At 53.8% G+C, this 14829-nt stretch overlaps 1 protein-coding gene across 2 annotated transcripts in view; it reads left to right on the top strand.

Moving 5' to 3' along the window:
- Window positions 1-14829, top strand: part of EPHA8 (EPH receptor A8) — a 54094-nt gene that overhangs the window by 32049 nt on the left and 7216 nt on the right. The window contains exons 4-11 of one of the 2 annotated variants that reach the window (XM_058818800.1): window positions 4201-4356; window positions 6576-6911; window positions 10416-10540; window positions 10665-10827; window positions 11940-12036; window positions 12678-12745; window positions 13165-13341; window positions 14078-14263. In XM_058818800.1, the coding sequence (XP_058674783.1) occupies window positions 4201-4356; window positions 6576-6911; window positions 10416-10540; window positions 10665-10827; window positions 11940-12036; window positions 12678-12745; window positions 13165-13341; window positions 14078-14263 (1308 nt within the window). The remainder of the gene's footprint in view (window positions 1-4200; window positions 4357-6575; window positions 6912-10415; window positions 10541-10664; window positions 10828-11939; window positions 12037-12677; window positions 12746-13164; window positions 13342-14077; window positions 14264-14829) is intronic. The other variant, XM_058818801.1, reaches the window with a different exon arrangement.

Below are 14829 nucleotides of genomic sequence, written 5' to 3' on the forward strand. Positions count from 1 at the left end.
AGAGCTCCAGCCCAGCCAGGTCCCCAAACTCCCTGCAGGCTACAGAGCCTGGGCTGACCTGGATTGTAGGGAAACAGGAGCACAGCCCTGCTAAAACAGAAGATTTTGGGCAGTGAGGCAAATGTGTCATTTTAAGACATGACTGAGAATAACTGGCTTCTGTTTCAGTGTCTGTGTCATATGGGAGCTGAGATTTGAGGCATCATGCTGAAACTGGATTGAAAGGAGGCTGGGATTTTCTGTGCTGGCTTGTGCAGCCTGGGGGGCTCTGGGACTGGTGCCTGTCTCTGGCTGTCACAGTGGCTGTGACACCTTTATTTCCATCTCTATCTCTTCTCAGCATGGCCAAAGGGAGACACATGGCTGCTCTTCTGCTGCTTGCAGATGCCCAGATCTGTTGAAGGGTCAGGAAGGGTGGCACCAGTGTCACAGGGCTGCCCCATGTCACCCTCAGCCATGCCCTCACCCTGCCCAGAGCTCCTGGGCAGAGGACAGAGCCAGGAGAGGCGGACATGAGGGCAGTGCTGGCATTTGCAGCCCTTGGTGGTCCCACCAGGGCCACCTGCAGAGCTCTGCTTGCAGGCAGCACTTGAGAGGGAGAGGAGCAGCTCATTCCCTGCTAGCGGATCCCTGACAGCTCCATCCATCATCTCCTGAGCTCTGCCAGCTCATTAGCAGATGTTGTCCTGTCCCCAGAGGATGGAGGGGGAGTGAAACAAATGGACCGAACTCCAGATGGCTGGCAGGGCCCTCCGCGTTCCCTGTTCCTGAGACAAACCTGCTGCTGCAGGGTCCTCTGGGCAGGTGACACGTGCCAGTGGGGCTGGTGGGCTGGGCAGACAGGCAAGGTGGGCAGGGCAAGGCAGGGAATCAATGCAAGCCCCACGGGATAGACCCAGACGGGTCTGCAGTGATCACGGGGGACTCACCTGTGCAGTACAGGGCTAGAGATGTGCTCTGCCCACGTTCAGCACTGGGTGGTTTGTCGGCTCTGCTGGTGACACCAGGATCACCCAGGGGTCTGGGCTGCAGGGAGAATGCAGGTGTACAAGTCCTGGGCTGAGTGGCAGGTGAAGGGCTGCTCCTGTCCCACCGTGCATGTGAGACCAAACTGCAGGGACAGGCAGCTGGGGCTGGCACTGGGACATGGCAGCACTTCTGGTGGCTCACAAAGAGGCAGGACCTGAGAGCCTCAGATTCAGAGCAAGGGTGTCAACTACATAAAATAATAGGAATAAAAGATACCCTCACCTTCCCCAGGGCTCCAGGGAGGGCACTTCTGGCAGGTGGCCATAGTTGACTGCCGTGAAAACAACAGAACAACCACTCTGCACCTCTCTGCTGGATGGCTGCAGACTTGGGAGGCTCCTGTGTGTGCCACAACCACGGCTGTGGAGCCCAGTGTGTTTCAGACCTGGTGCATTTGATTGAATTTTTCCTACTGGTCACTGCTCTGCTGTTTGCTCTTCCCAGAGCTAACCTGGGACGTCCTGGCCTTCCACAAGTCACTGGCATGGCATGAGAGAGCTCAGTCCAGAGCAGGACATGCCTGGCATCCTGTACTGAAGGTGTCTCATACTGTGTGCAGGCTGGAGCTGGTGCCCTCTCCCGTGAAGGCTTTTCACATGTCCTGCTCCCCTCAGAAGTGGGCACTGACCCCCTGAGCAGTGCCTGTCCCAGCACCAGGTGCTCCCCAGCCCTCCCTGTGTGCTCACGCTGTCCATGTGCTGGGAACTGGCTCCTGACGGCTCTGCCCTGGTGCACAAATTCACCTGTAATTTGTCATTTAGTATAATTTTCCCCTTGAGTGCATCTAAAATAATTGTGACTCGTTGCTACAGGTAATTAATGGGTTTTTTTACAGCATTAAATGCTAAGTGATTACAATTGCTCTGTGCAAATCTGCTGTGCTTCGTGTTCCCATCCTTCCTGCTGCCTGTCTTTTCCTACCTGAGATAGCACTGATTTCTCTGCCCTTAATTAAATAGAGGTGGAGGGAAGCACTCCAGTGCCTCTGGAGCCACAAGTGGCTGCTTGCTGCATGGGTGGAGGTGCTGGTTTGCAGGTCTAAGGGACATTCACAAGTTAAAGGCAGCAGTTCCTGTCCTGCACCTGCCCAGCACCAGCTGGGGCTGTCCCATTGCTCAGCTCCCATCTGTGCTCATGCAGTGTTTTCATCCTTTCCCATGCAGGAAAACTGGGAAATTTTCTTTCTTATGATTTATTTTGGGAGTTTGGTTGGGGCTTGTCCCCACATGAGAACAGGATGTATCCATGCTCACATAATGCAGACTGGAGGTGCTGCATCAGGGGGCACTTGGCAAGGGCAGAGTCCCTGAATCTCTTGGCATCCTCAGGACCAGTCAGCACCAGAGCCTGCCAAATGTCTCGGGCTGTCCTTGGGAGGACATGAAATCCCCTGAAAATCTGCATCCCCCGTGTTCTCTCCTCTCCTGTTGCCCTTGAGGGGGTGAAAGGTGCCAGAAGAGCTGGGGAACAAAACCAGCCCTAAGCTGCTGCAATTTCACATCTGCCTTCCCTTGCATCCCCAGTTTTGGGCATTTCTGCTCCTTGCCGTGATGGCCTTTGGGGAGTGCAGAAGCAGAAATTTAGGAACAAAGTCTGGAACTGCTGGCCTTTGCTGTACCAAGGTGTGACACCAGCCTGTGCCACCACCTCTGGCACATGCAGCACGTGTCCGTCCTGCCAGTGGCATCACTCCTGAGCATTTGGTGTAAAAGTGCCACAGAAACTGGAGACAGAGCCCAGAGAGGGACCAGCAAGTGCTCCCCACACCAGGGATACATGACTGGAGCACTGCCTTCAGCTGCCATTGCTAGAGTGGCTCGGTTATAAAAAGGCCCTTGTGTCACTGTACAGTGTGTGAGAGGTGGAATGTGCTGGTAGCATCAGTCCAGGGAGATCTGCAGCAAGGAAAGGAGTGCTATTAATAAGAAAACAAATCAGCACCTTGAAACAGAACAAACAGCATGGAGGGACACAGCCACTGAGGATGCTGGATCACAAAAAAAAACCCTTTTGCATGCCTGAAAGCAAAGATTGAGGCTTGTATGCAAATCTGGCCACTGGAGGTAAAGATGAGAAAATGAAGGTATTACTACCTCAGTGGGAAAAAACAGAGATGAGTCAGAGTCAGGAATAATCCTTGAATCACTAGAACTGGTCCTAAAAGTGCCTCATGAGTACAGGGACCCAGACAGAGCCTGCTTTCCCTTATTTGCAATCTGAGTCTGCAGGAGAGGGAAGATCCTTCCACCCCCAGACAGATACCTGACATGCCACATGTCACTCTTGAAGAAATCGATTTTTAACGAGAGACAAGCTGTTTGTTTGTGTGACAGATGATCTACCTGAGGGGCTGCTGGGAGAAGGGGTAGGATGAAGCAGAGCAATGGGTGTGGGATGAGCTCCTGCGTCAGGAGGAGGCAGAGGAACTGCAGGCAGGTTGTATTGTCAGAAAAAAACTTTTTTCCAAGGCTGTCTCATTGGGCCTGAGTGTCCCTCTGCCTCCAGAGGGAGGGCAACAGGCGTGCAGTGCCTTTTTGCTGTGCTATGCAACAAGAGAGGCTTTTTCCCCATCCTTTTGTGTAAGGAAACTCATTGCTCTGTGTGGCAGCTCCCCAGGGTCTTGCAGAGGGACATGTACCATGTCCCAGTTGTGGAGATTTAATTTCTGAAACTTCCCACATAGATGCTTTTGGGAACCTGGGCATAGCCAGTGTTTGTGGCAACCCCTGTGAAGTGTGGACTGTGTTGTAAGTTTGCCCCATAAATGGTATTTTGGAGTAGTTGCCAATAGATTTCCAGTGCTTCCATGGTTTGATCCTTGCAATGGTCTCTGTCTTGAGGGCAGGCAGTGTGGACAGCAGGCACAGGGGCAACGATACCTGGAGCTTTGCAGGCAGCTCCTGAACAGCAGAGGCATCCAAGTTTGCTTGTGAAGCAGTGGGGAACGGGTGTTGGGATGGCAGTAAGTGCAGCTGGGGGAACAGAAGTTTCCACAGAGCCCAGTTTCCAGACGAGCAGCTGGAGGGGACTCGCCCAGGTGCAGGGGAGAAAGGCTGGTTTGCTGTGCACTGCATGAGAGCAGAGCTGAGCTTTGTGCTGCTGGGATCCGCTGAGCCGTGGGATGCTCCTCATCCAGGCACATCCCTGTGACCTGTGCCCCTCTCCCTGCAGCCTGCCAGCTGGGATTTTACAAATCAGCCCCTGGGGACCAGCTGTGCGCCAAATGTCCCCTGCACAGCCACTCGGAGAGCCGGGCAGCTCGTGTGTGCCACTGTGACAGCAGCTTCTACCGCGCCGTGCAGGACCCGCCCTCGGCCGCCTGCACACGTGAGTACCCCTGAGTATCGCCTGAGTACCCCCTTAGTATCCCCTGAGTACCTCCCGAGTACCCCTTGAGTATCCCCTGAGTACCCCTTGAGTATCCCCTGAGTATCTCCTCAGTATCGCCTGAGTATCCCCCGAGTATCCCCGGAGTATCCCCTGAGTACCCCCTGAGTATCACCTGAGTATCTCCTGAGTACCCCCTGAGTATTGCCCGAGTATCTCCTGAGTACCCCCTGAGTATCACCTGAGTATCCCCTGAGTATCCCCCGAGTACCCCCCGAGTATCACCTGAGTATTCCCTGAGTACCCCCTGAACACCCTGAGTATCCCCCGAGTACCCCCTGAGTATCCCCTGAACACCCCTGGCTGTCCTGTGCTCACTGTGCTGCCCTGGGGCAGTGTCACATCCTCGGCTGGTGCTCCTGCCTGAGCCCCCTTGTACCTGCTGCCCAAGGTGCTCCACCAGCCCTACAACCCTGAGCATCTCTCTGGCATGTGAGCTGAGAGCCCTCCTTAGCTGCACTCCCTCGCTGCCTCTGTGCCAGCCCTATCCTGCTGCTCTCCAAACGCAGCTGACCAGGCTCAGAGAGTCACACAATCATTAAGGTTGGAAGAGCCTCTGTGTGTGTCAAGTCCACCCATCAGCCCAGCACCACCACCATGCTCACCCCTAAACCGTGCCCCCAAGGGCCACATCCACACATTTTTTTGAACACTTCCAGGGATGGTAACTCCACCTTTTCCCTGGACAGCGTGTTCCAATGCCTGATCATCCTTTCTAGAAGGCAATTTTCCTTTCTAGAAGGCAATACCCAATCTAACCCTCTTGTGGCACAGCCTGAGGCCATTTCCTCCTATCCTGTCACTTCTTACCTGGGAGAAGTGATTGACCCCAGCCCAGCTTTCCCTTCCCAGAAGTGCACGGGGTGGTCAGACACCCCTGGGAAGCTATGGGGTCCGTGCAAGTGTTGCTGTGCTCTCCTCCTCTGTGGGTGACACCAGGGTTTGTCATACGGTCTCAGCTCAGCTTTGCAATATGCTGCTTTGAGGGGCCCAGTGCTATTAAAAGGGGACAAGGACATCCCAGGGGGGTTCTCCTTTCTGCAGTTGGCCCAGGAGGACAGACAGGTGTGGCATTGCTAGCTGAGGCCAGGGTGAAGGAGGGATAAGCAGCACCTGACTTGTGTTTCCCTAAGGAATATCCACCCAAGTTTATTAATCTGCCAAGGAAACGTGACTTCACCTTTCCCTTTAGGTGAGCATATCCAGCTCATCAACTGTGGCTCTTCCCAAAAAACTTCATGCCTCACCATTGCTTCCTGCTTCCCCCAGAGCTAACAGCAGCTCTTACTGTCTGGCATTTGGCATCCTGATCCTGACTGTTTTACCTCCAGGGCATTTCACCCTGTGCCCTGCCTGTGTCTTTGCTGTCTCGTGTCCAGCACATTCGCTGCTCTGGGCAGTTCTCTGTCCCTTGCAGCAGTGTTTGTGAGCTCAGGTCCTGCTGCCCAAGGCACATCTCCATTTGACGGGGTCTCTGGTGTCGAGATGACCCCGAGGTGTCAGAAAGTCTCTTTTTCCCAGCCCTGAGACCAAAGAAGAAGACAGGATTCCTTGGCTCTCGTTCTCAAGGTTGTTTAGTTTTCCTTATCTATAACATTCTTTTTCTGACCTGCTGAAGACTGTCTGGCAGGTCGGGTTGAGGCACACTGACTGCCCTCAGGCCGGTGTTATCTTTTTATCCAAAAAACTACATGTACTTTATTTACAATAATTTTCCAATACCTATCACCTATGTTAGACAGTCTGTCTCTACTCTAAACCAATCAAAAAGTGCCACCATCACAGCAGAAGATGGAGGCTAGGAAGAAGAAAGAAAAAGACAGAACACACTCAGATTCCTCCATCTTGCCTCTTGAACTCCCTTTCTAAAAACGCCAAAATTCTACTTTTCCACCCTGTGGTAAATTCACTATCATTCTACTCAAACTCTTGTGGCTTGTACATCTTCATACAAAGTTGGGAGTTTTTTCCATGTGCTAAAATACAAGGCACAGGTGTCTTTGACCCCGTGCCAAGGTCTCTGAGCCCCTGCCAGGGTCTGGAGTCCTCCAGGGCAGCCAGAGGAATGTCCTGGGTTCCGAAATCCATTGGTCCCACGCTCCACCGTTTCCAATGCTCCAGCAGCCCTCGCCCTGCCTGAATCCCCGCCTGTCTTGCAGGGCCGCCCTCTGCTCCGGTGAACCTGATCTCCAGCGTGAATGGCACCTCGGTGACGCTGGAGTGGGGCCCGCCGCTGGACAAGGGCGGCCGTGCGGACGTCGTGTACAACGTGCGGTGCCGGCGCTGCGCGGGCGCCGCGGGGCCGTGCGAGGCCTGCGGCAGCAGCATCCGCTTCGTGCCGCAGCAGATGCGCCTGGTGCAGGGAGCGCTCACCGTCACCAACCTGCTGGCACACACCAACTACTCCTTCTGGGTGGAGGCCGTCAACGGCGTCTCCGACCTCAGCCTGGAGTCCCGGAGAGCCGCGGTGGCCAACATCACGACAAACCAGGCAGGTAGGAGGAGCAGACCCACCCCCAGACCCGGCCTGCGCGGGTGATGCTGATGTTTCTCCAGCATTGCTCCAGGCAGTGTCTGCAAGAGCCAGAACCTGCTCCAGCAGGGAAGGGCTGGTTTGGTGATGGGCTTGGGACAGCCGAGAAATGGGACCCATGTCTTTTATGCTGCTGGAGGTGGGTTCAGGGAACTGGAATGGGCTGGGGATAAATTGCTGCCCAAGGTAACTCTCACCCTACTCTGCTACTGCTTCATGGGATCCTTTTCCCTTCTCCATTCCCCTCACTTCAGCTTGCAGACACTGTTGGTGGCTCCATTTCTGCAAGAGACAGGGTACACAGAGAACACTTGTTTATTGACAGGAACACTAAGGGGAGTATGACTGTTTCAGGCTGATCCTCCAGCCTTTTGTCCCTTCCTAAAGGGCCATGCAGCAGTTCATACTTTGCTCTTATCTTACACCAATGCCATGCATGTCTCACCTTTGCAAATCCCTCACTGCAAAATGATCTTTCCTCAGGAAATTCCTCTGAGCAGTGCTGTAGCCCAGGTAGGACAGGACTTTGTTCCGTGGCATTTTTCCATGGAGCACACTGTGAGCAGAAAGATCAGGGCAGGGACTGACTCTCCTTGTCAGTCCTCCCAGTTTGAAATGAGCCCACAAGAACTTCCCGTGATGCTGAGCCCCTTCTGGTCTCATGGCAGGGGTACCAGTGGGAGAAACTTGGGAGCCTTGCTGGTTAGTTCATGGCTGGCATGAGAACAGGTCCCTTTGTCACTAATGCCAGCCTGTAGCACTTCTGCAGCATGTGGAAATGGCTCAGTCCTGCTGGCTTGATCCCTCACAATCCCTCCAAGTGCTGATGAGCTGCCTCAGCCTGATGTCTCAGACGGATATGCTCTCAGGAAGTGCTGAGTATTCCTATTTTGACCATTCAGCTGCAAAATGGATTCTGAGCAGGTGCTGTGAAAGCAGCGGGGTTGGGAATTTAGTAGTTCAGCTTCTGTGCTCCAGCTGCTGCATGTGACAGAGCCCCCTGCCCTCCAGGTGGCTGAGGGACCCCAACACTGCATGAGGGAACCTCCTGGCTGCTGTTACCCTTGCCCCCAGCCCCAATGGCTGAGGCAGTGCAGCACAGATTCCCTGGGCTGTTTGGAGGAAAGGCATTGCCCGTGCTCCTGCAGTTTAACTGATTCGCACCACTCCACCCTGTCCCATCTCCCCATCTGGTGCAGGGTGCTCTGTACCAGCAGCATTTTCTGCTTCTCAGAGGAGCCATCCCCAATGAGCTAAAATTGCTGCTGCAGTCCCTGTGGCCTCTTTTGGTCTCTGTGCTGCTCTGGTGACACCCCTGCACTGCAGCCATGGCCACTGCAGCTCTGTCTTCCCCAGAGCTGCCACATCCCATTTTTCACCTGACAATGAAGCTCACAAGTGGGGCCCGAAACCTTCCCATGAGTCAGACCCTATGGCTGCACCCGGCCATCACAGCACCCACCACACTCTGGGGAACTCCCAGTGGTTATTTTCCCAGTAGGAAAAGAGGCTGGTAAGTTGGTTCCTTCAACTGTGACAGCTACAGTTCAGGCATGCCTACAGGTACAAGAACAGATTCACAGGCTCCCAGCTCAGGACTGGGAAGATGACAAATATCTCAGGGCAGCAGAGCACCCCCAGGCACTTTTAGACTGCTGCTCAGACCCTGACCACACTTAGCATTTTCCCTTTCCCTCTTCCTCTGCCCTTCTCTCTTTACCACAGGTAGAACAAGAGGGGACTGTGCAGTAGGGATCTCCTGTTGTGAGCCGCTGGCCCGTTGCCAGTGGCGCGAGAGGCAGCGGTGCCCGACCTTCCAGAAAGGTCTCCAGTAATGGAGCTGCTCGCTCGGTGGCACAGGCACACACACACAGAGTCACTCCAGCACACACACACACCGTCACAGGCACAGTCACACACACACAACCATTGCAGCACACACACACACAGTCACAGGCACATGCACACACAGTCCCTCCAGCACACACACACAATCACTTCAGCACACAAACACCATCACTGCAGCACACACACAGTCACTCCAGCACACACACACACACACAATCATTGCAGCACACACACAGTCCCTCCAGCACACACACACAGTCACAGGCACATACACACACTGAGTCCCTCCAGCGCACACACACACACAATCACTCCAGCACACAAACACCATCACTGCAGCACACACACAGTCACTCCAGCACACACACACACACACAATCATTGCAGCACACACACAGTCACTGCAGCACACACACACCATCACAGGCACAGTCACACAAGCATTGCAGCACACACACACAGTCACACACACACACTGAGTCACTCCAGCACACACACACACACTGTCACATGCACAGTCACACAAACAGTCACTGCAGCACACACACAGAGTCACAGGCACAGGCACACGCACACACAGTCCCTCCAGCACACACACACAATCATTGCAGCACACACACACAGTCACTCCAGCATGCACACACACACAATCACTGCAGCACACACACACAGTCACTCCAGCACACACACATAGAGTCACGCCAGCACACATGCACACACACACCCACACACACAGTCACACACCATCACTGCAGCACACACACACACAGTCACTGCAGCACACACTTCAGGTAGCTCTTGTAGAATCACCAATGACAAAGAAGTGGAAAGGGTCTTTGTATAGAGCTCTGAGGAGGAGATTTATTCCAGCCATGCATGAAACGGTCCAGGGACAAAGATAAAAGAACAGTGAAGGGTCCAGGTTTAAATATGAGGGAGGCAGAGCAGAGCATCAGGGCCAATGGGCTGAGGGCTCAGGGCAGTACGGAGGCAGGACAAGGGGTGGCAGCCAATAGGGTAAAGGGGGCAGGACACTGTGGCCATAGGGGGTCAATGGTCAGCAGGGAAGGGAGAACACTCTAGGGCATATACATATAAGGAAAAAGGGGTGGAGAGGCCAACGGGCCAACCAGGGAGGTAGAACTGGGGCGTATTTGCATACACAGCAAAGCAGCCTGGGAGAGGCTTTGCTCAGTTGCCTTGAGCAGAGATTTTTCTGACTTAGGGTCTCTCCACCCAAGGAACTGTAATGGACCCTTTTTGTGTAGGCCCAGCAGCCTCCACACTCTCCATGACCTGCAACCACACTGGTCCTTCTCCTTTCTGGCTCCAGATGACAACAAATCACCCATGTCCCCTCCTGCCTGTGCTGGGACAATTCCATCCTCTCTCATCTTCTCAGAGCTGCCTTACTCCATGGGAAAGAGACTGATGCAGCCAAAACAAGGAAAAGCCTGTTTGCAATCCCTATCACAGCCCTCATCTCCACATGGCTTTAATTAAACCAGGAACCTGGTTTAAGCCTGGGGTCCTGCCTGGGGCTCTGGTTCCACCCTTCTCTGTTGCTATCTCCTGCTGCCCCCCTCAGCAGGCACCTAACCCCCTGTCTGGTCCCCAGCCCCATCACAGGTGGTGGTGGTGCATCAGGAGAGCACAGGCCAGAACAGTGTCACCTTGCTGTGGCAAGAGCCGGACCAGCCCAACGGCATCATCCTGGAGTATGAGATCAAGTACTATGAGAAGGTAACACTGAGCTTGTTTCTCAGGGAGCCCCCTGCTATCAGCCAGCCTTGCACAAGGGCTTCTTTGGAAGACCACGTGGTTGCCATGCTAATGCAGAGAAAGTTTTGTTGTTGATTTTCTCCAGGACAAGGAAATGCAGAGCTACTCAACTCTGAAATCCAAGAGCACCACTGCCACCATCTCTGGGCTCAAGCCTGCAACCCGCTACGTTTTCCAGGTGCGGGCTCGCACCTCTGCCGGCTGCGGGAGGTTCAGTCAGACTGTGGAGGTGGAAACAGGGAAGCCAGGTGAGTGTGTGGAAATGTGGGGTGTGGGAAGTGTAGGGCAGGGAGCCTGGGGCCTGTTGATGCCTTTCTCTGTTGTATTTACATTTCTAGAGTCCCAGCTCTTGGCTGTCCTATCTTCTATCACGTCGGGGTCACCACTTGTTGTATTCATATTTCTAGAGTCCCATACCTTCTCAGGCTGGTTTTCTCACACACAACTCTTCACAGCAGCATTGTTGTTGCTTTTCAGTCAGGGCTCCTCTCCAGCTCTCCCTGGCTGCCCCACCTCCTTTTATCCCAGCTACCTCCACGGTCTGCAGCTGCCGCCCAATTAAGGGCATCACACCTGCAGCCCATTTACAATAACTAGAATTGGGGCAGGGTCACTTATACAATACAGAGATCTTTTACTGCAATACATACATTTACTCAGGCCCCTATACTTCTCCATGGCCACTGTTCCTCTGCCACACAGGGAGGGGACCTGAAGGCACATCCCCCCAGTGTTTCAGCTTGCAAGGATTGCTACAGGTTACATTCCTGACATGTTTGGAACAAGAGGAAACAGACTCAAGTTGAAACGGCGTTCAGGTTGGACAATAGGAAATATTTCTTCACTGAAAGAAGATACTGGAACAGCCTGCCCAGGACAGTGGTAGAGTCACCATGCCTGGAAGTGCTCACTCAATCTGTTGATATGGCACCTGGGGACATGTTTAAGTGATGGCCTTGGCCATGCTGGTTAATGGTTGCACTCAATGATCCTAGAGGTCTTTTCCAACCTTAATGATTCTGTGATTCTATGCTTATACATTAGAAAGAAGAGGGAGGAAGGATGGAACAGTTAGGGCAGGGAAGACCTGGAGAGGTCCTGAGGCTCCAGTCTCCTCTCTGTACTGGTTTGCTGTGTCACCATGGCTTTCTCAGATCTCTCCTTGATTTCCCCACATGTAAACAGTCCCTGTACACTGGGAGAGGCTCAAAACTGGGAATAGGTGGGACAGTGCTTCATCTTTGAAGACCATTACCACATTGCCAGCCCAAGGCTTTGTCTTTGATGACCATGGGGTGGGTATGTGCCTGAGCTCAGCAGTGAATTCCAGCCCAGTCCCTTCCTACCCTGCTTTTTCCAGTGTCTCTCCGGTACGACACGATGACGATTGTCTGGATCTGTCTGTCACTCATCACTGGCCTTGTCACCTTGCTGCTGGTTCTGATCTGCAAGAAGAGGTAAGAGTTTTGTCAAGGCTAGTGAGGCTTCCTGGAGGTCTCCAGCAGGGACAGGAGGGAGGGGAGAACTTGGGCACAACTTTTCTCCTTTCAGTTTGTCCAGAGCATCTATAGGTCCAGGGTTAATAAGCAGCCAAGAGACTTCTTTTAAGGGTCACCACTTTCCCTGAGGCAGAGCCAGTCTTCAGATCTTCTCCTCATGCCAGCAGGCTGAATAGTAATAAATCAGTGTGTACGTTATAATATATGATATACGGAATGTCAGTAGCACGAGCAATAGCAATACCAGTACCAGAACTACTACCAGTACAAGAGCTGACTGGATGGACTGGTGGGTAGGTCAGGGGTGGAGAGATCTTTTCTACAGCAAACAGATCCAAGGGAGACTGTGTGCTTTGTATGAGCATACTGAGCTAGGCACGTGGAGCACACTTGCTTTTAGCACTGCCAAGCCTTGGAGAGCACCTGGAGAGCGCCCAAGTGTCAGTGCAGTGAGATGCAGGGATGCAGCTGGTGGATGGCCAAGTGTTTTCTCTGCCTGCCTACAGGCCCAGCATGCACTGCCTTCCACCCTGCTTTTGGAATGCTTGTGGGGGTGACGGATGGGGGCTTCTCTTCTGACCCTTGTCCTCCTGTGGCAGGCACTGTGGGTACAGCAAGGCTTTCCAGGACTCTGATGAGGAGAAGATGCATTATCAGAATGGGCAAGGTAGGACACTCTCTGGGAAGAACTCCAGCCCCATGGATGGACAGAGATGGACTGTTACCCCCTGACAGAGCTGTGGTTTCCAGGGGGAAGGGTTTTGTATCTTGCCTCCTTCTGGGAACCTGTCTTAGGAGACTTGAGTGATCTGATCCCAGGGGCATTCTGGTAATGGGGTTTGAAATGTTGACCACTGTGCACTGAGAGTGCAGCAGGATCATCCCAGAGAGCAGCAGGCCAGGGGCAGGAGTGGGGGAGTGGGACAATCATGTGGAGAACACCTGGGCAGCCAGGCCCTGAACTGCTCTGGGGACCCTGCTGCACCAAAGCGTGACTTAGGGTTCCTTGTGCTGCATCTCCATGGCTCCTCAGCCTGCCCTGCCCCTGCCCACCCTCTGCCCTGTGGCTGGTGTCCCTCCTCCCAGCAGGGCTGCCTGAGAGTGCTGATCTCCTCTCTCCACTTTGCAACCCGGCAGTGAAGTTCCCCGAGTCCAAGTTCTATGTGGACCCCCACACATACGAGGACCCCTGCCAAGCTGTGCATGAGTTCACCCGTGAAATAGAGGCCTCCCGGATCAAGATTGAGAAGGTCATCGGGTCTGGTGAGTGCTGATGCCCAGCTGCCCCTTTGCTTGGTGTCTGCTCAGGGAAATCCATGCTCTGAGGCTGAGCTGTGCTCCTGGCCCACTGGGATCAGAGCCATGCTCAGCAGGGCTTCATCTGCTGGAGATCAAAACCTTGGACAGAGTGGGGGTTTGCGGGAGTGAAATAAACCCTTTGGAGCAGCCTGGTGCGGGGGCTTGCTCGTCAGCAGGTGTGGGACTGGTGGCTCAGGCTGACACAGCAGATGGCTCAGCCTGTCCCCATGGGTGTCCCAGCATGCACCCATGAAAAAACCTGGGTGACGAGATGCAAATGAAATTGCAAGCAAAATGGCACATTTTCAGAACAAAAGGGAATTTTGCATAGGAACAGGGACTTTTTGAGAAACACAGTGCATAGCTGGAGCTGGAACTTCACCAGCAGCACCCTGAGGGCCGAACCCATAGGAATGATGCCACTGTAATCACTGCCCTTGGCCCATTGCCTTCAGTGACAGGCACCAGAGAGAGGTGGTTTCAGATGTTCCCACCCTTCCTGAGCTAGAAACAAGAGCTTATCAATCCTTTCAGAGGATTGAATCCTGGAGGGGTTGGAGGGGATTGAAATCCAGACTGAAACCCAGAGGGACTGAGGCATGCTGTGAGTATGCTGACAGGCTGGATGATTCATGGCGTTGGTGGGTGAGCACGAGAAGCTGAGGAGCTCTCCATGCTCCCGCTTTCCCTTGCCTTGCAGGGGAGTCTGGAGAGGTGTGCTACGGCCGCTTGAAGCTGCCAGGGAAGAGGGAGATTCCCGTGGCCATCAAAGCACTGAAGGCTGGCTACACGGAGAAGCAGAGACGGGACTTCCTGAGCGAGGCCAGCATCATGGCACAGTTCGACCACCCCAACGTCATCCACCTGGAGGGGGTGGTCACCAGGAGTACGTGGCTGGCAGGGGAGGGAGTGTATGGCAGAGCAGAGCTGGGATGCATCTCCCTGTGGGCAGCCTGGGAGATGTGGGTCAGGGCTCACTTTGGGTGCACTCCAGCCTTCACTGCCCCAGTGGCTTTTCAGATTTGTTCATTTACCTGGGACAGCCATCCCCTTGCCTTCTCTTCCAGAACAAAGTTCCCCATGGCAGTTCCACACCGTGCTCTGCAGCGTGCTCCAGATCATTGTTGGTTTGGGAGATGTCCTACTCAAAGGCATTTATTTTAAAGGCTGCCTGTACTGAATCATAATTTGAAGTCTTCCTCCAAAAAGGCACATTCTGATGCAAAGGCTCACACTAATGGCATGCAAATTTCAGCAGGGTAACAAAACTGACCTAGCCATGTCAATAGCACCTGGAGGGAGGGATACCTGTCTGGGTTGTTGCCACATCCCCATCATTGGGCCAGTCCTGCCCACTGCAGGGGTGACACCAGTCTGAGGGGCTGCAGAAGACCCACAGACCTGAATTCATGTCTCTCCAAGTGAAAACCTGGCACTGGGCTTCTTGGAGGA

This window comes from Ammospiza caudacuta, chromosome 22 (assembly GCF_027887145.1).
Source record: "Ammospiza caudacuta isolate bAmmCau1 chromosome 22, bAmmCau1.pri, whole genome shotgun sequence".
NCBI lineage: Eukaryota > Metazoa > Chordata > Aves > Passeriformes > Passerellidae > Ammospiza > Ammospiza caudacuta.